The following is a 27,911-nucleotide window of genomic DNA, read 5'->3' on the forward strand; positions in this document are numbered from 1 at the left end:
TCACAAGTTGGAAGACAGCCGGGATCTGGCAGAGTCTAGCTCTGGAGGGCTGACAATTGAATCTTTCTTGGGAACTCCAGAGTCTGGAGGTCCTGATTCAGCAGCTGCTGCTACTGCCCCTATTCCAGTAGGTCCACCGGGAGGGGGTGTGGAGGCAAAGACCACCCTTTGTTGAGCTCCTGCCAATCTCCCCACGCCTGAGGGCCCTGGCAGGCTGGGGTGAGGTGGCTGAGGGGGACCGATGGAGTTGTTGGAAGTGCGGGTTGATGGTGGAGGGCTGGGGGCTGCAGAGGCAGCTTGTTGTGTTCCCTCCTGGGGAAGTGAAAGCTGGGAGGCAGATATGGCCCGGGTATCCTGGCTCAAGCTACCTGCATGAAGGGAGTGGGTGCTCTTGTGTGAGGCAGGCCTATGCTGGGTCTGAGTGGGGCTGGGTGCATGGTGCTGTACGAGGGACAATTGTGAACCGGAGGGTCCTGCCATGTACTGGAAAGTCCGTCCTGAAGCTGCAAGCGGACTTTGGACCGGTGGGCTGGAGATTGCAGATCCAAACGCCCCTCCTAATGTTTGAGGGGGTTGAGACTGAAGAGGAGACATGGCAACTGGGCTGGCCAGGTTCTGCATCACGTGGAACCGTCGCACCACACGGGGAGACTGCAGAGTCCCTGGACCCACCAGTGGACTTGCCATTTGAGGAAAAAAGCTCATAGCCACAGCCTGCTGAAGCGTGGCGATAGCGGAGCCCGACTGCGACTGGCCAGGTTGAGCAAACATACCGCCGATGGACGGGGTCATAGACATGGCCCGCGGCCGCTGCAGGTCCACCGACTTCACCATCTCACGGTCATACTTGACAATCTCCTGGATCAGCTCGTTTTCCTGGTTGTTGAAGACACCAGAGTTGAGATCATGCTGGACCTTGTGCATCAGGGTGGAGTTCTTTTTACCTGCAGACAAAAGAAATGGATTCATTATTAAGGACGGGGCGAAGAGGAAAAAAAGCAGAACACAAGGATGGAAACAAAAGGATTTGGAAAGGTGGATCAATATATGGAGAAATGGAGATATGGAGTCCTTCAAGTCAGGTCCATCCTCTAGCAGAACAGACCCTAAAGGAAAATGGATGTTTCACCACGTGCTTTCCTCTTCTCTGTGTTATTCTGATGGAACTGCACGCCTCATTTAACTGCCTATTTTAACATTAATATTGGGCATTTATTTCCAAAGGACAAGCTAAGTACATGGGCTTCATTTAGAAATTATTTTTTATTTAAAAAAAAGAGCTGTACTAAAGAAAATGCAATGTCGATGTTACCTGTGTATGTACTGCTCGTCATGTGTCTGACTTCATCAGTAGCTGCAACCTTCGGTCATGCGGACAAGTAATCTACTTCATCCCCAGAGCCTGCTGCATCACTTTAAAGGTGTTCGCACCCTGAACTTGGTGTGAGCTATACAGTCACTTTAAACTAGAGGATTTGTTTTTTACATTAATACAAAGATTAAATAAGTGTACCCATATGTCAGCCTCTTATCTTAAGCATTCACTGGAGGAACTTGTTACCTATGCGGTCTAGCCGGTCAATGGCAACAGTCTCGAAGGCGCGTCTCATCATGGGATATTCTTCCAGCACCTCATTGAAGTGGTCCACAGACAGAGAGTAGAGTCGGCAGTAAGTCTCTGCTCGCACGCTGGCTGTTCGCCGGCCCCTCGTTAATAAACAGATCTCTGAAACGAGGAAGGATAAAGTGGATCAGCATTAAAAATACATTTTAAAAAGGCTAAAAATGTCCCCATCAGAGACACAAAGTGAGGAAAGAGAAGGAAGAAACTGTTTCCTACCTCCAAAATAAGAGCCGTCAGAAAGTTTCATTGCCAGGATGCCCTTGGTGATGATGCTGCAGACTCCGTGCTGAATGAAGTACATTTTCTTCCCAATGGTGCCTTCCCTTATGATGTAATCATGTGGCTGGAATACCTCAAAATGCAGCTTGGTCAACATGGCCGTCACAAAGTACGGCTCTGCGTTGGCAAACAGCGGCATGGACGCGACCAGCTTGCGACAGTTGAAGTTTACAATTTCCTAAGAAATTATTTGGTTAGAAATATCTGTGAAATGTGCAGCTGCAGCGCTACACTGCAGTCGAGTAGGATTTTAGTATAAATCTTCATCTTGTAGGTAATGTGACAACTAACGACACGGCTTAAAACAAGTACTGTGTTTTTTGTATTTTCAAAACCAAACAAGTATCTCAAACACCAAAATAATACTTCAGTATGACTTTAGATTGCGTGTCTTACCTCTCTGAGGGGCTCGCTGAGTTCTCCCAGAATGCTCTCCTCATCAAACATCTTGCCTTGGTATCTGTGCTCATAGTAGTCGTGGATTTTCTGCCGGAAATCGGAAGGCAGCTTGTGGAAGGACATATACTGCTCCACTTGTTTGTACTGAGAGGGACAGAGAAAATGTTTTGTGAATGTAGTGCACATAATAATTCTGACAGGTTTCCAGCTGTAACAATATGTCGTTGTATTAAGTCTGGTGATATTATGTATTGTTCTTATTCGCAGAAAAACCCCATGAAGACGATCCCAAACCAACACGTGTTGTCTGTGTAGCCAAAGCCGGATGAAGCTGACTCGTCTGTGCCAAAGAGCTCCGTTGTTGTCAAAAAAATAACAAAAGACACATCAATGAGCCTCACTGTTGGAGACATGTTCCTTCATTATGAGAATAGGCACGGTAGTTTATTTGAAGTTAATCACACATACATGCTGTTAAATACTCTCTACAAAACCAAATGTGTTTCTCCGCAGCTAAGAACAGCCCCACGTTGTAAATCACAAGGCATCAGATAATTTATGCGTCCATGTTCTAATGTTAATGTCCACAGCAGGAATTACAACTCACACACAGCAGGTATGCAGTGATAGTTGGATGTATGGAGACACCTCAAAGAACCGAAATGTATCGTCTTTGTCATGACATTTAGTTCAGCAGTTAAAACAAGATTTTCATTGATAGCTTCACTCAGTTGGCAGTCTAATGAAACCGCTTGGCAGTACGTCTCACCATTATGAAGATTATCATGTCCCTTTGTACTAAAACTGTTTTAGAGAAATGCCTGATTAAAATATATGGCCATTCTCAAGGCTGTCATTTTATAATAACCTCATTATTGGGTGGAAACAATAGTACAGTATAAACTCCTGTCATGATAGCGTGTTACAATTCAACAGCAACACAAGCTATGGCCTCCAAAGAGAAGTCAACTTATCAATGTAAATAAACAAAGTATGTTTCTGAAGGATGACTCAACAAACACAACACAAACAGCACAACACAGTGCAAGCACACGCCCCTCAGCTGTGAGGTGAGATTAACACACACTCCCTTATGCTACCTTGAGGTTAATCAAAGCCAGATCAATAGAAAGTGAGGGACCAACATGGCAACAACACAAACAATCAGCTCCTGTTGTTGAGATTTGCTAATCGCAATCCATTCAAAGATCCCGCTGAGAAACCAAACCCAGAAGGTGCGTGGCCAGTCTGAGGACTGAGGAGGGATGCATGTGGCGGAGGATCGAGCAAACAGTGAGATAGTGAGAGAGAAAGACGTCTCCTCGTACTTTGCTGTCCGACGGTGTGCACTTCAACCATGCAAGCTCAAATAATAAGACAAAGAACTGCACCCTGCATATAAAGCTGTCTGATACACACTTTTGAGAGGCAGGGACAGCTCAGCTGGCGAGCACCTGCTTCTGTGTACTCACAACTTTCAGGGACTGAGGACCTCCTCCAAACCGCCTCTGTCCCATTCAGCTGCCATCAAGTGATATCTCATGACAAAGTTCTCAGCAGCTTTCTGTCAGAGTAACACGACACCACTCGCTTTAGGTGATGTTGCATCAGCAGACATGAGTCCTAACAAAGGCGTGAGCAAAACACTGAGGTACACCCAGTTGCACACTAAGAGCGAGGGATCCTAAACAACAAAATATAAATGCGTAAATTGGAAATTGTTTGTACTCAGAGACAGACAGACTGGCTCCCTACCTGCCAAAAGAGACAGATATTTGGCAAACGAAGATATGTTAGAATCCTGCAGTCCAAGACAATGAAATCCTCAATTTCTTGACAGCAGTGCACTAACTCACAGCCAAAAATCACCCCGCTATAGTTTCAAGCTAATAATGTATTTGCACATGGAATTAAACATAACTGTGAGTAAGCTACCATTTCATAAAACTCAGTAGCAACAGCAACTCAATTATCTCAACTGCAGGACTGACTAACAGTATTTACAGTGCTCAGAAAGTTATCACATGTTGTTGCATCGTCTGATTTGCAATGAAAAGTGCTGACTCTCAGCTTTAATCATTTGTTGTTGTTTTTTGTTGGAGGAAGAAAGTAAGAAGTTAACATAATCTTAATTAAAGTCTCCATATTTCATATTTGTGTGTAAATATTTCAATAGCTGCTGGACTCTAGGACCCAAAGACATTTGCAGACTCTTGGCATCCTCCCGCCGATGCTCTGCTAGGTCTGTACTCTTTACTTCTTCCTTATTCCAGGCACTTTCAAAGTGAGGTGTGGTCTTCACTGAAATGAATATTTCCAGTTTGTTTGGGAATATTATCCTAGTGCATCAGATTAATAGGATTTAAATAAAAAATTGCTCACCCACTATGGATGTGAACACCCACAACATTCTTTACCTCACCAAGCACCTCCCTTCTTTTGGGATTGTCTGCCTAAATTAAAACAAATTGACTTTTCAAATTGACACATTTTTTCATTCGACCCTTGCAAGGAATTTGGAGTAAAAAGTTAAAGTCTTATTTTCTTCTCTTTAACTGCCAATTTGTGATCTGGTATTGAAAGTGAACTGCTTTTGTGCCGACACGTTAAGGAGACAATTTATTTTTAAGAGTTTTAGAGGTTTTTAGAGAAGGATTATTTGTACTAACTTTCTGATAACTGATCTCCTGACTCTTCACTGTCAATACTTTGCTCTATAACCGAATACCTGCCAAACTATTCCCATCAGCCTTAGCTGTACTCTCTCCTCTAATTACAAAATGTGAGCATCCTAACATGCCTAAGTATAACCTCAGTGCTGCCAGCATAGCTGGAGGTGTTTGACCACCTCCAGTATGAAGCCAAAAGTCTAATCCAGAACAAGCTTCCATAAAGGTGCCATAAAGCTGCCTGCAGAGGTTCTAACGCATCCCGCATGAGGAACAGTCAGTGGTCAAATCTTCCGAGTCTCTATTCTATTTAAAATCCAATGCACTAGATTAAAGAGTCAAAACAGATCAAAGCGGTGAGAGCTAATGTGTTCTGACCTGTGTGTAGGAGGACCATGTATGGTTTCTGCAGAGCGGATGATGCTAGACAATGAACCCACATTGCTAGACAAGAGAAGTCTTGTCACTCTGCCCAGAAAGAAATGCAATGTGTGTTTCTACTGATACCGTCACCCACGATGCTTCCTTCTGCCAGAAAACATAAACAAAAATAAATCAAACATTCATCGTTTGAATAATTTAGCATCTACGCCCTGGACCTCCCGGGAGGGCAGGTGCACAGTCGCTCTGATCTCCCAGAGTTACACAACACAATGTCTCACCTGCATCATCGACTCTGCTTCCTGACATCTGCAGATGGAGAGCAGCCTGGAGGAAATTACCCTATGTCGCAACTTTTTGCCCGTTGTGTCAAAGCTATAACGCTGCAGCTGGTGAGCCTTTCATAGAAATGCTGATTGTGAACAAAGTGTAGGTGAGGGGCAGAGATGCAGCAACCGAGCAGCTGTGGTTAGATTGTGACTCGGCTCAGTCTGAATGAATGAGGCAGCGAAAACCCATCTGATTAAACTTAGATGGGGGCATTTAATGACTTGACTTTGAGAGCTGTGCCACATTGCGGCGTATCGATTGTCACGGGGCCAACCTGAAATCTCTCCAGTGTCACAGCAACCACAGGGGACTGCGAAATCCTCAAATGAGAGTGAAAAATGACATCAATTTCTGTGTCACTGTGATGACAGTGTAAGCGGCAGCAAAACGCTCCTTGAACATTTTGTCATTTAAACTTCTGCGTTTGGGAATTGTTTTTCATTTAGAGATTTCTTATTCAGAGAAAGATTTCGGGGGAGTTATTTTTCTTTGAATATATTTGTACACTTTTAACCCTCCTGATGCCTTCGGGTCAATTTGACCCGATTCAATGTTTAACCCTCCTGTTACCTTTATATTTACTGACATATTTTACCCTCGGGGTCAATATGACCCCAGCTATTAAAATCTCCAGAAAATTATTAGAATTAATATTGTTTTCCAAGTTTAAGTGTGAGGTACTTTATGTTTGTTTGTTGACTACCGAAAGAACACCGACATTGACCCGAAGGCATCAGGAGGGTTAAACCCATTAACGGCTGCCCAATATAGCTATCAGCTTTTTTATCATGTCCCTGTTCTTCTTTCTTTCCTTTCCTACTGTTTTCTTGTCTTTCGTTTCGTTTCATTTTGTTTCATTTCGTTTGTCTCCTCTCCTCATTCAACCTCTCTCCACTGGAAATTCTAATTTGGGTTCATCCCAAACGGACATGTGGATGTATAATGTATTTCTCTTAATTCCGTGCTAAATCGCCTCATTATATTATGAAGCACATTCACCAAAGAGAAGAAAATCAGATGGTGTAAGTCAGAGCTTGTCTTGTCTTTCTTCAATTCAGAGACGTGTACACAGGGAGGACCAACACACTGTGGGGTCTCACGCAGTACAAAGTCTCATTAAATGAAATGAGACTTCTAAGGGAACTCTGATATTCCTACAATTCAGTCAAAGGGAGTTGAGACCAAAGGAGGCAGATAAGGGTTTGTTCATCAGACACACTTTCTACGACAGAAGTGAATATCATTTATGGCTGAGGGGATGCTGTTGTCGCTTTAGACGATGGAGTAGGAATTTCTCCGGCCAATATCTTTGCACAGTCAGCCTGCGTCTGGATAATGAGAGCGATCAGTGACAGACTGTCTGGCTAATAGAAGACAGATCACTGTTGTTGATGAAGGAAGCAGCAAGGAGATGGAGCAGGGTGGAGGAGGAGGAGAAGGGGGGGGGGGGGGGGCTCAATGCTACATCATGGCAGTGAGCTCAGACTCATGTCTGCTCTCTTTCTTGTTGTTTTTCTCTACAACTACAAGAGTAACGCTGATTCAATGTAAACCCCCATGTGAGACCCCTAAGTGATGATAATTGATGCAGAAGGTGTATCTGTGTAAAGTTATGTGACTCATCTATTGTCTGATGCATGTTACAAAAGCACAATATATGAAGTAAAGGGAAGCAATGTTATCACAAATGTGTATTAATGAAATCAAGTGAATGTCAATAGGCATAAGACATTTTGGTCACACTTTATAATAAAGGATAATAAAAGCATTATATAATACTTCATTTACAAATGATGAATCCATCATTTATAAAGTGTGGAACAATACCTTATAAATGATGAATTAAGTGTTTACTCATACTTAATTAAAGCTTATAGCATGCAGTTATTATAAAGTGGTACCGACATTGTGATGTCATGTTACAGCATGAATATAAATAATATATTTAGTTATGGCTGAAGTGAATCTAGCTGCATATGGTCCTGGTTGTGCAAGCTGGCTCGTGTATGTTATTAGTAACACCTGTGCCTTTCCTGTCTGCTCCTAAAAATGTCTCATATGATTAATCTTCCAAACGAATGCTGTCACATTATCTATAGACACTGCGTAATTTTAGGAAAACTCTGAACTAAATGTAGTTATCATGTTTTTAAAAAACAATAGGATATTTGTCAAATACCTGCCTGCTGAAATGTTATCACGGAGTGCATCAAAAAGCCGAGTCAACAGACGACATTAAGTGTTGAGCTACAGCAGGATAATAACAGCCCTCCACAAAGGTGAAGATTACAGTGTTTTATTAAACATGTTACTGTAACTCTCAACCTCTGTCACTGTTCTCGAGCTCACTGCAGCCCGGCAGCATCCTTCTGTAAAAAACAAGAATATCCTAATATTTCTCACAGGGTTCAATCCCATTGCATACACTCTTCAAAAATCCTTAAAATGCTGCTCCTTTGAGCTGCAAAAAAAATAAAGTTTTACCACACAGCTTGTATTCTGTAAAAATATAAAATCCAATCGAAAAATATAATGTACTCTATGTTAATGGCCCAGTGTGATGCTAACTTCTGGTGTTGGCTGACACAATTCTTCCCTGCAGCACTCCATGGGGCACAATTCACCATGCAGGGTGACTGTTGAAGGCCCTGCACACCTGCACTTATCCTGTCTTATGAGACCAATCTTTACGAAGTAAGGAGTTTAGGTGCATCCTAACAAACAGGTGCATTTAGATTCAAGCAATGGTTGGCCAAATGGCAGTAAAGCACAGTGTGACATGCCCACACAGTCACGCCATATGTATACACTCTAAGTCAGACATGGGCAAACTACGGCCCGCGGGCCACATCCGGCCCGTTAGGCTTTTTAATCCGGTCCGCCGAACTTGTCCAAATCGCAGCTTTGTTTACTTCCGGTGTGCGTTGGCGCGGAAAGTACTCGTCACACGAAACCCTTCACCATGATTTGTCAATCCGTTTGTCTGTCAACATTTAGCGAAAAAAACAACCAATGAACACTCAGTAAATCACAAAGGACCCGCCCACCACACAGGTGAAGCTCATTTAGAAACAGCCACAGTGATTTTGGCGAGCAGCACGGAGCCTGGAGGAGCTGCAGAGCCACGAGGAGGAACACGCAGCCAGAAGAGAGCCACTTGGACCGGGTAAGAGTCTTTACATCGTTACGTGTCCCGTCACGGTGTCCGTAACGTGTGCGCGGTGCTGACTAGTATTGTATTTTACAGAGAGGATTCACCAGCGCCTGCAGCTCAACCTGCAGCTCAACCTGCAGCTCAACCTGCCCGGCCAGCAAAGAGGTCTCGTGCCCCGGAGGACCACCAGCATGACACGATGACATGATGTTATTATAGTGAAGCCATATTGTAAATAGTCTGTGCCAATAGTTGTGTTCTGTTTTCTATTTCTCAACATGTATATAATGTAGTTTTATTTATTTATTTATGTATAATACATATTTATTTGAAGGAAAAAAAATGTAATGGTCATTTTTTATTTGCACACACCCCATGAAGATTTATCTGCAATATGAAGTAATTTCTCAGTCCCATCTTTATCATTTTGGTGACCACATAATTTTTACTCAAAAAACGATAATAACAAATGTAGTTTTCCACATTTATTTACATGTATCTAGCATTGTATTCAGATATTTCACTGCTTTTGTGAACCTATGACCTTTGGTAAACTAATTTCAAACACCAAAACAGTTCGTCCACATGATTAAAGAGGGGTTTCAGAAGAGATATGAATAATTTTTAAAAATCGAACTTCAATTTTCAGCTTTAGGGCCATATTTTCTCTTTCCACTTGTACCTGAGGACAATTGTGCCTCATTATATAGAGAGCTGAGACAATCTGTCCATTATTTTGTGGGGTTTAAAACAATTAGAAATTATTGAGCTTGATTATTTCGTTGGGTAAAAATATGTTTTGAATGTTGAAAGTGATTCCATTGATCTTTTTCCAGTAAATGTCAATTTCTTTAACTTTGCACCTTCAATTGAAATGTATAAAAATCAGATGCAATCTCCAGGTTTAATAAATTACATTGCGTGTCCAAATGCTCCTGGCCCGGCCCCTCTGTCAAATTTTAGAACCGATTGTGGCCCGCAAGTCAAAAAGTTTGCCCACCCCTGCTCTAAGTACAAGTAGCCAAGTCTGAAAATTGTAAGAAAATTGAAGATATTTCTTGAATTTCTGTCAGTTATGATTTGCCCTACTTGGTGAAAAGAACAACAGAATTGTCAACAGACTGCAAGCAAAATAGCTGACTGCAAACCCACCGGGAGTGGCATCTAAATAAAATCCAATAATAACATAACTATAATTGATTCAGCTGGTGTAAAATAGTGCATCTGTGTCTGGTTTCACTTATTAAAATACATAACACCAACATAGGTAAAAACACCTCTGTGTGTGTTTGTGCACGCCGGAGTATGAGGGGCCTTTAATGCTGCATTTTCTAGTGACCTCACATTGGATTACATAAAACAGGGCAACGTCAGAATCGCAAAGTCAAAATCACAGAATATAATGCACCAAAAAAAACTTTGCACAAGGAAAAAGGGAAAATCTGCCGACAGAAAAAGACTTCTGGGTAAATGCCCTCAGCAGAAAATACACATAGTCTGGGATGGGGGGACAATGCATTAGCAAATATCTAAATATGAACGAATATTATGGACACATTTCTAACTTAAAAACATGTTTGTTTCTTACTTCTTAATTTATCCTTAATCTGAATAAAATCCAGACAATTTAAATGTATACAACTCATCACAGCTCTTAAATACATAAGACACGACTGCTTATAGGCCAAATGTAACTGGATATTTAAAGCTAAGGTGAACATCTTAAACCATCAGGAACAAGAAAAGAGTAATCCTCACATATAAAACACAACAGATCTTTCTCTTGCCTTTTAGCCATCATTCAGGTCACACAGTTAAGACAGGAGCACCAGTATATGCACTCAGAAAACCCAAAGGGCAGCTCCAAACAATGCTAGCAAGATCAACCGCAAACAAAAACACTGTTGTGAATGATGTGAAGCAGACGGCGTTCAAATATCTCACAGCGCACCAGGACATGACAATGAGGCCCTAGCAGCTCCTACAGGTTTCCCCTCCCCCTCGCGTTGCTCCCTGTAGCAGACAGTTAGCAGTAGCACTGCACCTCTCAAGGACACCAACAACAGAGAGGACAGAGCGGGAGGAGGAGAGCAAGAAAGAGAGAGAATTTCTGATTGAAACCAGAGGAGAGAGGGAGAGAGATAAGACAAAAGATGGGAGACGACTGAAATTCTGGTAGAAATATTTTAACGGTGGCTAAAAAGAGAAAAGAGGGGATGGGAGAATGAAAAGAGGGATAGTTAAAGATGCAAACAGATGAGACAGAGTGCAGGTGAGAGCGAGTGAATGTGTGAAGAGAGAAAGAGAGGCGGCCATGGTTGCGCTTACGTCACCTTCAGGATGACATTGGCAGGACACACAGGTCTGCTGCCTCATCAATTCTACTGCTGCCCAAGGGGACACGATATCACACAAACACACACACACACACACACACTCTCTATCTCTCTCAATATCTCCTTCTCTCTCTCTCCCACATCAGCCCCCACACAAACATACGCCGAGCCCCTAGCGACGTGGCTCTACCTGGCCCAACACACCCGGAGCCTCTGATTGGCTGTTGAGAACCAGCAACACCCCCCCAGCTCCCCAGCCAGCGAGACTCTGCTTGGAAACAGAGAGGCTGTGCCGCTACAGGCCACTGCTGCAGCTCGGTTCAGCTCTGCTCTGATCCCCATCCTTGTTTCTGATAAAGACAAATACAACCTAATGACCATGTGAGAGTGTTTCAACAGTATTCAGTATTGTGTAAGTTGGGTCACAACACAAGGTGGTATGACCTGATGCTACACTGGGCTGTTGGGCAACACACACAGAACAAAAATGTCCACTCATGTTTATGGTTATCAAATCTTGCATGTTAAATAAATAATGGATGAGCCTACAATAGTTACATTTATATTGAGTCAGTAGCAAACATTTAATATCAGCTGCAGCCAGGAGACACAGGAGAAGAGAGAGAAATAACAAGTTCTTGTTTTTATCAATTAAGATATTTTGTAATATTGACCACTAAGGGAGCTCTTCAATGTCACTGCCCAATGGGTCATTTAGCCCAGAACTACTGCTGTGATCAGACAAGCCCTGAAACCTTCACAGAAAACCAAACCAAAGCTACAGAGTACAGACCAGAGACCAGTGATCTTCTTTTCACACATTTTAAATCTGTACCATTCTTCTATATGTAAGGTAATATGAGGCTCTAACTACTATCAGCTCTCAGATATCAGAGCTTTGGAGGTGCTGGTGGATTTCCCCTTTATGTGAAACGATACTCACTGGCTGGTGATGGTAGTTTCACATTTACTGAAGAGTCATGAGAAATGTACTGATGTTCTCATCGAGGTCTCGACAAGAAAGAAAATATTTCCTAATATGTCAATCTTTTCCTTTAAGGGGAAATATAAGTGGACAACTGGGTATTAAGAGGTTAACAGGAAACAGCAAAAGGTTTAAGAACATGGGACAAAGGTGACTTAATGAAGCTCCTCACCTTTTCCTGATACTGCCGTCTGGAGGAGTCCAGGGACTGGATAAGCGCTGTTGCGTGGCCAATAAAAACAGCGTAGCAAGTCGCGCCTACAATCATACTCAGCATGGTGAGCCAGATGTCTGAAAGACTCTCCGGGGCCTGCCGGCCATAACCAATGCACAGCATGTGGCTCATTGCCTTGAATACGGCAAAGGAGTACAGCTCTGACCAGGTATCATTCTGTGGAGAGAAGGGAAAGGGAGATAAGCAAATAGTTAAACACATCAATGTTACATAAAAATGCATGTATTGAGGGAGAGTGGTGGCAGAGAGACAGAGGAAAAGCTTTGGGGACAGCGGGGTCGTGGAAAAGCACTCATACAAATGAGACCTCCAGAGACAGCGTTGCGTTAGAAGGAAAGAGGAAAGAAAGAGGAAACGACATCAGGGGAATCCCTTCGAGGACTAATCAGTAAAGGAGAGATGGTTTGGAAATTATTTCCTAAGAGGGAGATGATGATGAGAGGTCATTAAATGTGCCCTTTCAGAGCTGTGTGAATAGGAATCTACATCAGACGGCGACAGCAGGCAACGGCCGCCAGGCTGCTTGTTTTGAAACTCTCGAAGGGTATACCCAAGGTCCTGAGTTAAGAAAACATCAAGAGGCATTTCCCCTATTGTTCAATTACTTTGACAACATCTCATCAACACTGTCCTAAGTATTAATAGCTGCTTTGTGTTGCAGCTTTCAGCCAAAACTCCTTCCGCCACAAAAGAGAGGGGTGAATGAGAAATTCGAACGAGCTTGATTGATATGATTCTTTTGTGCACCAGCTCCCTTTGTTTCCCTTTTTGCTTTCATTAGCTCCAACTGTGGTGACCTCAACCTCACAACCTCACCACACTGCTGATGCCAAATATGGTGATCAAATCCTGCATAACGGTAAAGCCAAAAGCCAGGGTTGGAGTCCAGGTTTTGGGGTTTAATTTAATTTGTTCAACCAGGGGAACTAAAATCCTGTGTAATGAAACTCTATTGTTAAAGCTTCTTGTCATCTTCTATCATGTCTCCGGTCACACACACTCCCATTCCTTATATGTGTAGCAGGCTATACACAGAGGCTGCAGTCCGCATTCAGAAAAGACAATGAACTATATCCTCTCTCATAGCTTATAGAGGAGATGTAGCAGTCTATTGGTGGATGTGTCATCACATTATAATACACACCTTCCTTTCCTTGACTTATTTTTAAATAACTAAATCAGCAACACCTCTATCTTGTTGAAGCCCCGTCCAAAATGTCCAAATGACACGAGGTAGAAAAGTTACATGTAAAGTCATTTTAAAATGCAACAGGCACTTTTGACAATTTGTTGATGTTTTATTGAATAAATAATGTATAAATCAATAACAATAAATCCCTATTTGTAACCCTGAAGGAGTGAAATGCGCACAATGCAAACAGCATGTGTGTTATATGTCTCTCCTGATCCAAGAGGCACAACATTAAAGAGCCACACGGTGATACAAGGACTTCTCTGTCACGGGCAGAGAGAAAATGAATGTCCAAAAATAAATACAGCTCCACCAAGTGGGCTAAGGCTAAATGGTGTATGTGAAAACAGAAAGAGAAACAGTGGAGTGAAACAGATTGAATAATAGATTAATGATGGGCACTTTGATTCTGAAATAGCACAGGCAAGACAGAGGCAGAAACAGACTCCATAGCAGTCTCAACAGCCCTCCCCAGAGATTACAGTTTGGGAACTATCCATTGCATTGTTGGTAATCAGCACCACTGTTAGCTACAGGTAGTCTGCTTGAAGTTGGCTGATAACGCAAAGGGCTTTACATTTATCTTCCACTGTCCTAAAATGCCTCTTTCATTACGCTGCTGTCCTTAAATGCCTCTTTCTTTCACCTGCCAAACAGTAAGTAAGTAAGTAATTTATTTTCCATAAGTACATATATAACGTGTACATACTGACAAACATTAACAGAAAAAATGTACGAATGGAGGACCATCCAAAGACCAAGGTCTGTAGGCTCCTCTGAGATGAGGAGTTGGACGGCCCCTCCCCTAACCCTTTAACCCCCCCTCCCAACTACTACAGGCACACAGACAGTACACACACATATGGATGAAAACATAAAATGTCATACAAGCAACAACAAAAAAACCAAAACAAGAAAAAGTAAAAGAAAACCAAAAGAAAAAGAAAAAGAAAGAGACAAAGTAAAAATAATAATAAAAGACAAATGTGAACTACTGATAACTTAGAAAAAAATAATAATATCACGAACATAAAGGACCAGCGGTTAGTCATGTGCCTTACAGAAGTGACCAGATGTACCAGCACTTAGCTCAGCGTGAGTGATTCTTCAAGGGAGGTTATAGTCACGCTGACAGCCCTGTGAGGCTGTTATGCTGATTGAAAAGAAAAACACAATTATAGCCTTAACTTAAGCAGTTTGTTACGGTTTCGAACCCACCACCTCTGCGTTCTGCTGCTGGAGTTCCTGTGCGCTATCCACTGCACCGTCCACACTCTACCATCTAGACACTCAGGCTCATCTGAGCCTTCCTCCCTAGTGACGAGCTGACTGGGCGTTGGCACTGCACACCTGCTCTCAGTTACAATCAACTCCAGAGACTACAATAACCCGGTCTTCACTCCTGCTCCTCGCCAGATCATCCCATAGAATCACCTGGCAAGTACCAGTAGAAGCTTAGAGCTACATTGTTGCTGTCCGTACTTTGTAGAGCTGTTTTCAGTGCTTTGCTGCATTCCTTCTGACACCTTTTTTTCACTCCAGACCTGCCGTGCCACGACCCCCTGCCTGGACTCTGACTACTCTTCCGAATGCCCCTAAGTATATTTTATAGATCTACCTAGATACGTATGCTTAACAACAGCCTGTGAGTTTTATGTATTCGGGTAGATTTATATATATATATATATACATCTAATTGCCTTGTTGGGCATTAAAACGCCTCGTTAGGCATTAACTCTTTTCCTGCCTTCGGAGTACTGCATTTTGGGTTCAAACACCACTCAGTCCTAACACAGTTGTAGATAAACTAGCGGGTGGTGTCAGAATAAAGGTCTTTGAAAGCATATTTCAGAAAGATTCATCAGGGGTTTGTCACAAGAACTAACGTGTTAAGATATGTGCGTGGCAGAATTACAAAGTTCACTTGTATGAGGATGGTGTAAGCAATAGAGATCGATAGTGCTGGGTGGGGTAAAGAGATGTTTGAAATGGTCCTTATTTTGTCTGGTTATGCATAAAGCATCATTCTTCATCCTTTTGCTCCACTGTTACCAGTTAAGAGTGTCAGCATGCATACAGGTAGCACAAAGTACGACTGAAACTGAAGAGTGTGAGATGGGAACATCTGGTTCACATTGTATGGTAGTCCAGTGGTTGTCAAGACATTTCATTATGAAACACAAATGTCAATGTCCTGGTGGCTGCAGAGGAAAGGTCTGGGGATCACCGACATCTTTAGGATTCAGCTTCTGGTAAAAGAAATGAATGGCTGTACAGATTTCTATCGCCATTCCTAGAGCTACAAATGACAATAAGTGCACCAAGAGGCCGACACAGAAGATGAACTTTCACCCTATTACCTTATCCAGTCCCCGTCTCAGGGAGAGAGGAAGTTAAAGAGAAAGGGAAGAAGCAGATACTGTACATTTGGTTATATCAGACTCTCTATGTGTATCCAACGGCTGATAAGCTGGAGAAATATCAAAAGATAATCACATGTATAATCACATGTAACTGAGCCTCTGCCTCCTGTTTCCTCTCTTTGTGTCTCCTTCTTCCTTTCTTCTGCTGTGCCTCCTGCTTCCTGTCTTTGTGTCTCCTTCTTCCTTTCTTCTGCTCTGCCTCAGTGAGTGTGTGTTGGGGTGGAATGTGGAAAGCAAGGCATCCTCATCCCTCAACAGTTCATTTAAAGGCCAACAGAAAAGCGTCTTAACATATTCTATCCTTCAACATGAACACTGTGTGATGGCCTCCTCGTGTAGATGCTTTCAGTTCATCAATTTGAACCCAAATTTATGTTTATGGTTCAAAATCTTAGGAAGTATACGACGTGAGAGGCGATACGTATGAAACTAGAGATGGCCAGCTTGCGTAGCTTAGCTATACTGGAAGGAGAGGGAAACACTGATTAAAGAAACAAGATGTAACTTGTTAATCAGTGAGCTTTAGAGGGGTTTTATGTTTTTAAGCTCCGCTAACAATGCTACAACTAGAGCTCAGTATCTCACACACAGATATGAGAGTGCTATTGTTCTTCCCATCTAACTATCGGCAGGGAAATAAGTAAGTGTCAAACTATTCGTTTAAAAGCTGTTGTATTCCTTTCACACCTGCATGTGCAGATAACACTGGTATTCAGTATGTATACGGTTCTAAGTACTCTTAACACTATGATAACAACTTTGAATACATTGTTCTACTTCGAGATATCAATTTAATCAGAGGCTGACTTTTGACCTCTAGTATTAAGTTCAGAAAATGTAGGATCCCTCTTTTCCTACAATGCAACGTAATAGCTTAATTTCCTGGTAAATGCCCATGTCTATCAAGCTCCATCACCTCAGTTTCTAACACAACATTGTCCTTGTTTATATATATATATATACAGGTATATATATATATACAACAGTTTATACAGTTTGCTTTGAGAACATTATTTTTCTCTTGTCTATATCTGAAAGTCATTTCTTAATAAGATGCTACTACCACTACTGTATTGCTTAACTGGAGAGGGCTTGGTTGGCAACATTTCTTAATATGATTATTATTATTATTATTATTAATATTATTATTATTATCCCTGCCGCTTTCATGGTGACCATATGCTACAAATGACTGTCAACAGAACAGCAACATTTGCACTTCAACACAACGCTCACTGCTTCCTCAGGAATGGTGAAGCGTAGTATCTGCACTTCTTGGTTGCAGCACTACTCAACACAGTGATTCTACAGAAAAATATTTGAGTTCTTCTGGGACTGAGATAATCTCATCTTTTCTCTCCTCCCCGCCCAGGAGACAAACATCACCTTATTTCGAGTCCATTTCCAGAGGTTAGATAGCAGCTTTCACTTTTCATGTTTACAGGATATTCTTTTACAGGCCTTGTGAGTAGTTTATATTACATTTTCAATGTCGTAGACCAGTAATACCATTTGGTCAAACGAGGTGCGGTGAGTAAATAAAGTGATTTAACACCATACTTAGAAATCACCGGCTAATCTTCTCTGAGGGAGCAAACCAGTGTACTGCAAAGCCTCCTCCCGTTGATGGCCGGGGGGGGGATAATAAGAAAGAGACATCTCTTTGATGTGGATACAGTACGGGATGGGTACACACACGCAGAGTTGTAATTACAGAGTTGAAACCAAACACCATGTGTCTGTCAGTTAGCGCTGCTGTCGCGATCATTACCTTGTCGCTTCCACCGATGCAGCGAGGCTCTGTCACAAAACCGCACTCTAACAATGGAGGTTAACGATGTGGCTGACAAAGCTGTATGAAGCTAATGCTAAATATAAACCAAATGCATGGATGGAATTGGAGTGCACTGAAAACACAACCAATGTTCCCTGAGGTATTACAAGTTTGACTAAATCCAATTACTGGTTGCTCGATGTCATGCAAAGTTATACAATAACATGATAGATGGCCCGGCTGCAACACAATGGCTAATGTTACAAGTTGTCAGACGCTCAATAGGGGGGCGGTCTCCGGCGGCTGTAGGCAGCCGGTACCATGCCAGAGCAGCTCTTTAGTTTGAGAGTGACGGCTCTCTGGAGACGGACTGTCTTTGATTATACAGATAGAGAGAACGATGGAGGAGTCAGTGGCCTGTCAACTTCAAACTTCATCAGACTTTGAGCTCTGCACACAGCACAAGGTTGCAGTGCTTTAAAGGCAAAGTCCTTACCCTACAGGAAATAAAAGAAGACCATATTAATAGATGAGCATAAAGCTTCAGATCAGTACATTGATTAATGAATTATAAACATCTAATATTTTCTTGATTAATTGATCAAATGTTTCATGTCAAAATGTCAAAACATTTTGCAAAAAAAACATAATTTGTCAGAGCTCAAGATGACGTCTTCAATGTGCTTATGTTGTCAGGCCAACAGTCCCAAACCCAAAGATATTCAGCCAATCATCACGAAAGAAGAGCAGCAACTTGAGTTACAAGATACATGTATACACGGATTCAGTGTTTTGCTTGGTTACATACTAAATTTATACTATATGTGTGTGAATGTATTTCAGTGGAGGGCAAAGAGTTGAAGGATGCAGTTAAAGGCAATGAGTGATGACGTTTGTGGTAACATAAAAACATAACAGGTATAGTGGACACACCTGCTCCGGCTAAAGTCTCTCAATGTCATCTTTTTTTTTTACATTTACATTTACAGCACACGTAGTTTAAATATTGTCTTTTTTGTTATCTTAGAGCTTTCATTGCAATTATCTGAATCAAATCTTTGAATTTAAATAGATTTTAATAGCAGATGCCTCTACCTTTTCCATCATGAAATAATTCTGAGATCATGTCACCATCAGCTAATTTTGATTAAATATCACATGAAGGCATTCATCAAACCCCAACTAATGCAACCTTTTTTATACTGAGAGACTGATCAATATTGGAAGATATCATTTTGTCAATACTGTCCAGCTGTACAAATAAGGGCCTGTAGTCCTGACACAACACACAAAGACAACCTCCTTTCCTTTGACCCTCATGAAAAAGAGGACACTCATTCATCAACTTGCTGAACAGGAATTACTTGTGTACAGCAATAAAAACAAAAGCTTATTCTGTCATCAGGGAAATACTTAAATGTATGTAAGTTGCCGTTGCAGACCCTGCCGATGTCGGGGAGCGGGACCCAATCTGTTTCATTTAGACCTGTGTCTCATGTCTGGGTGAGTGCGGCCTCCCCTCCCTCAATAAAAGGCTCACAGGACAAACAACCAGCTTTTATCTCTCTGAGAGAGGCAACAAAGAGCCCAGCTGCCAGGTGATGCCACCTTCATATCCCTCTGTTTCCCCTTTTATCCTTCCTGTCATTAGCCCACCATGTTGAAGAGGAGGCACTAGAGGTGTGCTTAAATCTCTCCAGGTTTATTTTTCACAGCTTCTTCATTGGTATCCACAGTTGTTGTGTGTGGCCCACTGGCTGAGTGCTTCTGCAGAAGCCCGTTATTTGAATAATTTTCTTGATTTGTTGGTAAAAAGTACTGACCTTTCCTCCAGATTCAGTAATAGCATAATTGCAACAATCATAATAAGAGATAATAACGGTTCCCTAATGTATAATACACTGTTTTCAAAGCGGACCGTGTTGATCAGATTTCAGTGTATATAACGATCGCAGCGAACCGAGACGATCCCTTACTTTTAGCCACACTAGTCGCATGGCTCTAGGGGTGGAGATATTGGCAGGCCCCTTTGGTTCAGAGTTCAAACTGAACAAAATGGATAAATACATTATTATCCATGATCCATCCAATCCGCTTATCCCCATTAGGGTCAAGGGTCGCTGGAGCCGATCCCAGCTGACATTGGGCGAAGGCTGGGTACACCCTGGAGAGGTCGCCAGTCCATCTCAGGGCACACATAGAGACAGACAACCATTCATGCTCACATTCACACCTACAGGCAATTTAGAGTTCATTTAACCTGAGCTGCATGTCTTTGGACTGTGGGAGGAAGCCGGAGAGCCAGGAGGGAACCCACTCTGCCACAGGGAGAACATGCAAACTCCACACAGAAGGACCGTTGAATCCACGGCCCTCTTGCTGTGAGGCGACAGTGCTAGCCACTACACCACCGTGCAGCCCAATATATAAATATATGTTATATATAATGAAATGCTGTACAGGCATGCTTGGTCCTGAGTAGATGAAGCCTACTGACGTGATGTTACCCTGACTTTTCATGTAGCGCCATTATGAAGTCACAATTGAATTGGTCCAATATTCTGGTTTATAAGTACTCGTACAACTAAAGATGTTTAGTGCTGAATAGGAAATGTTGGCATGCTAATACACCAAACTAAGTTAGTGAATGTGTTTGACATCATACATGTTAAACATCAGCATGTTAGCATTATCATTGGGACATAGCGCTTAGCTAACAGCACTGCTGGTGTGGCTGTCGACTCTGAATCTTCTCTCAATGGTCAGAACGTATTTATTAAAGCTTTCCTTTGCAAAAGCTCAATCTGAACTAATTTCCCTCTTTGGTGGAAAACCAATGTTCCTCCAGTACTAAAATAGACTAAACTACCAACAGATTTAATTGTGTGGCAAATAGATGATTTGACAGCATTTTCTGGTTGTACAATTAAAATAAAGCAATTTAAATTGCAAAAGTTCATACATAGATTGAGTCTTTCCACTATCCTTACAAGAGCACATGTTTTCCTGTTTTAGTCGAGACAAGAAAGAGTTTATCATGGTCCAAAAATATTGATTGACATCCAGACAATATTTTCCGATAGCGGTCAGAAAAAAAATCTATATTCTGTGACCACCGTTAGTTCTTTCCAAATCAACAGAATAAAAGATGCAAATTCAGTTCCGGGGTGATATGTGTATATATATGTATATATATATATATACAACTTTGTATGTGCAGACATGATTCCCTGTCACATACCTCCATCTTGTTGAGGGACACCCAGCAGTTTGAGGGGAAGTCCTGCAGCATGGGAACCAGGAACTGTAGGCAGCCATCCCAGTGACACAGCAGCAGCATCATACCAATCAGGTTAAAGATCCGCATCACCGCACTGGCAAGGTCATAGGTCATATGGAAGATCTGGAGGGAGACAATAAGACCGGGAGTGGAGTTCAAACAGACATATAGAGATTGAGAATATATTGTATTTTGCAATATGACCTCTGTAAAAATGGCTTTCCTATATGTGTCACTTTAGACATTGAATTCATATCTCAGTGACAGCCTGGACTGGCTTCCCACTCAGCTCCACTATCTCCTTTGGATTATACCAAGTCTGATTAATGAGTGGGGGAGACAGGTTTCCATCAGCCGCACATCAAACACAGCAGGAGCAGCGAGACATTTGTTACACAGAGACACATGACATCAATCAGAGGCTCAAACATGCACACAGAGTCCAGTCACTCACACAAAACACTCACGCTAGCCTGCAGGCACACTGCTATACTAACAACACATGCAGAAGACGTGCCAACACCAACACATACACAAACACACAGAGTGATGGACAGGGACCGTCATGATTCTTAACAACTGATAGTCGATGTCGTCTCATACATCAATCATTCTGAGTCACTGGACAGTCACTCAGGCCAATCTTCTATCACCTGACTGACATCAAGAAACTACCCTGTGTTGGTGCTTAATGCAGCATGTAATACCACAAAAGCTCTTTATACGGTCTAAATCTGGAGAAAATAACACACGTTTCATCGTAAGACATGTAGAAATGTTTAATGGTTCATGTCTGACTCAGTGCAGCTGAGCTAGAACAGATACTCTGTGAATGGAGTTCAGAGGAATGAGACTGGACATGAACCCCATGTGCTGATCTAATTCAAATGCAGCTTTAACCTTGATTGAGTTTCTTTGTTCGTTTTTAATCAATCACCAACTGACAAAATAGAATAGTTTGTCATATCGTTGTCATTGAGTATGAATGAGAGAAACTGTACTGTACACAGTCGTGTTGTGCTGGCTGAGGGAAGCGGTCAGCACCACAGACAGCTCCAGGAAAGCGACAGGAACTCAAAGAAGTTTAGGTTTGAGATTCTTGGATTCTCAAAATGAACTATGACAGCTAATGTCAAACAGACTGGGCTTTTGAAAGTGGGCATTTCCTGTGTCCGCTTCTCATTCTCCATGCATGCCAAGTATCACTTCCCATCATGCACCACTGTTTGTGTATGTGTGCACGCATCACATCATATCTTCAGAAATCCAATTATCCAAAGGTCAAGTTTGCAGCCGAGACCCACTGCGCTGCTCACTACTGCAAAATGCCAACATCGGGCTGCCAATACTGGCACGGACAAAAAGCCGAGTGATCCTGTGACATCGTTGGACCTCCTGTCTCCCAGGTTGCCCTACTTCTTTTGAGGAAGGCAGAAAAGGCCCTGACAAAATCTCTGCCTCGCACAGTAAATAACAACTGAGTGAAGGGCAGGACTGGGTCGTTGAGTTCAGTCTTCAGGGGACTCTACCTAGCAACCCATCTTCATATCCAAAATCTATCAGTCAGGCCTCTGAGTAAATGCCATCCTACCTAACATCTCCGCTCCCTTTACATTAACATTTAGTGACATATATAATCACAGTCAACAGCCCCCGAGTGCCGCATATTATCATCACCCTCTACCCCACCTGCTCTTCCTCCGGCACCGTAATTGATTAACTGTGTTTTCCCTGGTAATAGGCTGCTTATTAGAGCGCCTGATGCTGCCTGTGGGACTATCAGGTCAGACAGGGAGACAGAGGGGGGGGGGGGATGTGGGGGGGGCATGTGTGACAATAACAGTAATTAGAATGCAAAGTTTGTTAAAGCTCAAACATCCTGCTGACATGATACATTTCTCACCAGGTGGCAGGTGAGAACATTAATATCGAGCCTCCTGCCAGAGGAGAGCGAGGAGCAGACAGAGAGGCAGATTGTTGGTCTGGGCACAAGCCAACAATCTGCATGTTGGAGGCGAAGCCGTGACCTTTTATCACGGACTATATTGGGTGTTTCTTCCTCTGTGGCTCAGAGTTGTGAGATCAGAGTTAATCTTAATATTTACAGTCATGAAACAATGCTATAGTCTTACCTCTTCCCACTGGTGAATGTAACGTATTAATCTGGAGAGCCTCAACAGCCTCAGAAGACTTAGGATCTTGGTAAAGCGGACGATTCTTAGGGCCCGAGCAGTCTTGTACACCTCTGAGTCAATCCCTTTCTCCACTATGAGGAATATGTAATCCACCGGGATGGAGGAGACAAAGTCCACAATGAACCACGTTTTTAAGTACTTCCTCTGAATGGTTCCAGGGTCCAAAATGATGTCCGAGTTGTCCTCAATGATGATTCCAGTGCGAAAGTTGAGCACCAGGTCCATGAGGAAGAAGGTGTCAGAGACCACGTTGAAGATGATCCAGGGCGTACTGGTCTCCTCCTTGAAGAAGGTGATGCCCACGGGGATGATGATCAGGTTGCCCACCATAAACATCAGCATTGTGAAATCCCAGTAGAACCTAGCAGGCGTGTGAGTAGGGGAGAAACAAATAGAGTCAGATAAGAAAAGGCAGTTGCTGTCGGCAAAAGAGACTTCCCAACTCAAGATGGGAAAGTGTAAAGCAGGAGCTTCGTCAACCTGAACATTACAGAAATGAGCTGCTGAACTTACTTTGTCTATGATTGATATCCGCCATAAGACATGTCTGTGTGCATACTTAAATACAACAGACATAATCGTGTGGTTGCTCTGCTCGTGGCAGAACTTTTTGTTTTGCTATGCTAGGTTTTTTAGTCTAAAGTGAATGTACACTTCAGGTTTAATTTTCAAAGTGATAAATTATGACAGCAACTTCTGTTTTATTGGCATTGGCTTGACTTACACTTATCCCAGTAGTGTATGTGTAAAAGGAAGTGCAGGGAATTAAAGTTGCAAAATGTTTAGCGTGTGTCATTTTCTTTCCTATAAAAATTCAATCTAAGTTTTGAAGTGATAAATATTCCCTTTAAAAAAAACTGAAATATGTCGCCTTATCTACAATGTATTGTGATATGTTTGTTAGAGTACAGAAGCCCCATAACCTTCATAGGTATGTGTTTGCGGTCAAATCAACGTCTTGTGATCAAATTATTGAATGCAGAAGTATTATCAACACACATAGTGTGCATATCCACTGTGTTCCACCATGTTTTACAGCCAGGGGCTTAACTGAGACCCCAAACACGAGCCATCCCTGTGGCAGAAGAGTCATACAGCATCAAGCTGATACCAAATGAACAGGGCCGAGGGTCTCCAGGACCTCAGACAGAACATGATGTTTAAATGATCCGTGCTGTTATCGACCTTGCAGTATCTGGAAACCGAGGAAGTGTCCGTCCTGCTCCTTCTTGCCGGTTCTGATGTGTCCGTTTGGTGAATGGGACAGAGTGAGGAGGTTTGATTGAGCCCCAGAGGAAGCTCTGCAGGACAGGTGCAGCGCTGAGTCATTACACTGCATGCGACTTATGCAACAAGCTCTGACTCCTTCACTTCATGGTACAACAATGTTTCCCGATGGAAACGTTTGAAGGAGCGTTACTACTTTGACTATGTGCATCAGTTAGAGAATCACGGAGAGGGCAGCCACAGGTCCGCGTCGTGCACAAGCTGTCGAGCTCGCATTGCAGGACAAAGGTGTCCAAAGTCGTACAAATGCATCTCTGCTTGGGGAGGACATGTGTCAAGTTTAAGTTCTATTGGTCTTCTGAATCGGCGTGATGTGATACAAATGGGCCGAGCATGAATGGCGCTGTGGAGGGGTGGTCTGAAGGTAGCGCTCAAACGCGCGAGCCCATTCCAAAACAGACGGGAGCTGTCCACCGTGTGTGGTGCTGAAACCAGCCGAGAGGAGAACGGGTTATGATGCCATTCAGCCACTGATACATGTCGAAAGGAAGACAAAAAAAGGCTCACGCGCTAATTCCTCAAGCCCGAGACATGAGGAACCGTATTGGCTCGTAAAATGTCTCTAAATATTTGGATGACAAATGAGCTGCTGAACGTCCAACTGGGTTTTCGGTGTGTGTGTGTGTGTGTGTGTGTGTGTGTGTGTGTGTGTGTGTGTGTGTGTGTGTGTGTGTGTGTGTGTGTGTGTGTGTGTGTGTGTGTGTGTGTGTGTGTGTGTGTGTGTGTGTGTGTGTGTGTGTGTGTGTGCGTGATAAACCGAGAGCGTCATTGAAATGCCGGATCCAAGGAGTCGGACAGGCGGATGTGTCTATAGCTTGAGGTTCTCGCACACTTGGCTCAAGGTGACATTCCATTACTGAGTGCATCACATATACGCACGCACGCACAGGCGCGCGCATATATCCTACATCCTATCAGCACGGCTCGTGTCACCGAGCATAACACATTTACTACAACGAATATTAACCAGTTCCATGAAAAAAATAATGACATTGTTAATTAGCCCGAAAGAGCGATGTCCTTTTTGTTGAATGTGAGCGTGCTGCACGGAAAAGTGTTAGCAGGCCTATCCCACACATGCTATGTGTGTGTGTAGACGGGGACAGGATTCCTTTACAATCTTGAGAGGACACGCTTTCCTCAATTTGCCTGACAACAGGTTGTTTGGGGGATAAATGGCAGCACGCAGCAGTGCATCGATTCTAATCTGTTGGTTTACAGATTCAATCAAAAGGGGTGAACTAAAAAATCAGCAACCCGTAAAGCCTAGCTGAACAATAACCATGTGTGTGTTCCCATGGAGTCACAGTGGTAACTCACGATGAAGTTAGTTGAAGATGACAATGAGGAGCCGTACGGGCCCCTCATGACTTTCAAGACCAATGGCAGCCCCAGCTCTTACCTGAAATCGCTGTAAGGGTGGATAATCCAACTTCCAGCTGATTTTACCCTATCTTGCTCTCTTTCCACTGCTTTTTGACTACCATACATGCGCAAGGAGAATTTGTTAACTCCAGGCTGCAGCATACTACTAAACTGCCGATGCATGAAGTTGACTTGGCTGCCCTGAGGCTCCGCGTCCTCGGCGGGCACAATTGGCGGTCCATCCTCGGGCTTTTCGAAAGTGACAGAGTTCCTGGGCTGCTGGGTTTGAGTCTGGGTCGGGCTATGCAGCGAGGACGATGCTTTCCGGCTTGGCGTGTTGGAGAAGGACACCTTAATGTCCTTTTTCTCGGGGCCACCGCTGGACACGGGGGTAGTGCCGGGGTTTGCGCTCTCCCCTCCGTGCCCTCCAGTCAGGGACCCGCCTGGTGTGATCGAGCCGTCCATGCTGGCGGTGGTCGAGTTACAGGCTCCTCGCTTGGCGCTCCCTCCTTCGTCGGCCCTCCCTGACCCTCCTGTCTGCTTCTCCTGCTTGGACATGATTGAGCGCAGGCTCCCGGTACCCGAGTCCCTCCTGCATTCTCCATTTTTGTTGCATTTCATCCTGGAAATTGGAGCGACGCTTTTGCAACCATCACCCACTGTCGCGTTTGAAACCTCTAACGCGACCGCTGAAGCCGACGCCTCCGCCCCAGATGCTCTGCTGGTCTCGCCGCGCTGGGCAGCACCGCCCGGACAGGGTGGCTGGGTCTCGGTGGCTCTGGAGGCACCAGTGGGCCGTGGCGCGTCAGGAGCGTCCTCTGAGTGCATATGGCGGGGCTCCTTGTTTGAGTTTCTCCTGGAACCTGAGGACGCGGCTCCCCCTCCTGGTGTAAAGTTATTCATCCTGATACTGCCTCCTCCTCCTCCTCCTCCTCCTGCTCCTCCTCCTCTACCTCCGCCGCTGCTGCTCCCCCCGGCTCGGCGCAATCGCGGATGCTGAAACTTAGACTCCTCTTCTCCGTCCTCCGTCTCGTCCATCACGACGTTGCTGGCCGCACCGGGCTGCGTACCGCTCGGTGCTGCTGGGGAACCGGAGTCCAGACAGTTCTGGCTGCTGGTGCTTCTGAGGTGGCTGAATCACTGCCGCCCGCCGCCTCCTTCTTCATGGTGGCAGACGCCGGCGAAACCTCATTCATGTCCATGACATTGAGCATATACAATTTTGCCTACAATTATGTTTAGGAGAAAACCAATCACAAGTAGAGAGGAGATGGAGAGGAGACAAAGAGAGGGGAAGAGAGAAAGGAGAGAGGGATATGTGAGGGGTGGACGTGACTTATTTGCAAACTACTGAGGTTTTTCTTTCACCTGTCATTGTGTCAAAGATGCTCAAGCATCACACTAACTGGGGACTAACTGCGTGTCAAATACCATTGAATTAAATCAGCCCATATGCGGCTGCTAATTAATTTCAAGGTGCTTCCGGCCTCGCAGCCACGACCTGAAGCTTGATTCGCCTTAAGAAGCTTTATTCAAATACTCACATTAAACATAGATGCTAAACATGTTGTCAGTCACGGTATAATGGCATCAAAAGTTGAATTACCACGTGTTAATGAAAACTCAGATGATGTCATATGTTTTAGAAGGTGCGTTCAATGACAACCTCACTGAACTGCTCACAGTTGGTGTTTAGTGAACCCTAGCGGCCACTCGAGGGTGTCACAGAAGGTGAAAGACAAATGTTCATTGTTATGTGACGAACACAAATGTCAAATGTTGTGGTCAGACACAGGAACAGGTACTCGGTGAAGGACAATGCATTTACAAAAACGTAGTTATTGTGCAACATGTCACCTCAAAGGTGGCTGGGTCCATGCCCTCAGGGAACAAAGTACCTCTCACATGGTACATGTTTTTTATCTCCTTGGAGTCTGGTTTTGTTAGTTTACTTTAGGGGCTCAGATGGCGTGTGTATATAATGGGCTTTGTGTGCATTGAAA

The 27,911-nt window shown here is 43.4% G+C and overlaps 1 protein-coding gene across 1 annotated transcript; it reads right to left on the reverse strand.

The window, feature by feature from the left end:
* Nucleotides 1-27,122, reverse strand: LOC130198148 (potassium/sodium hyperpolarization-activated cyclic nucleotide-gated channel 2-like). The gene is given in 9 exon segments (XM_056421245.1): nucleotides 1-944; nucleotides 1,562-1,726; nucleotides 1,841-2,081; nucleotides 2,300-2,446; nucleotides 12,330-12,548; nucleotides 21,023-21,184; nucleotides 23,194-23,617; nucleotides 25,946-27,044; nucleotides 27,047-27,122. Coding segments are annotated over 9 exon segments (3,477 nt in total).
* Between the last annotated feature and the right edge of the window lie 789 nt (nucleotides 27,123-27,911).

This window comes from Pseudoliparis swirei, chromosome 8 (genome assembly GCF_029220125.1).
Source record: "Pseudoliparis swirei isolate HS2019 ecotype Mariana Trench chromosome 8, NWPU_hadal_v1, whole genome shotgun sequence".
NCBI classification, from domain to species: domain Eukaryota; kingdom Metazoa; phylum Chordata; class Actinopteri; order Perciformes; family Liparidae; genus Pseudoliparis; species Pseudoliparis swirei.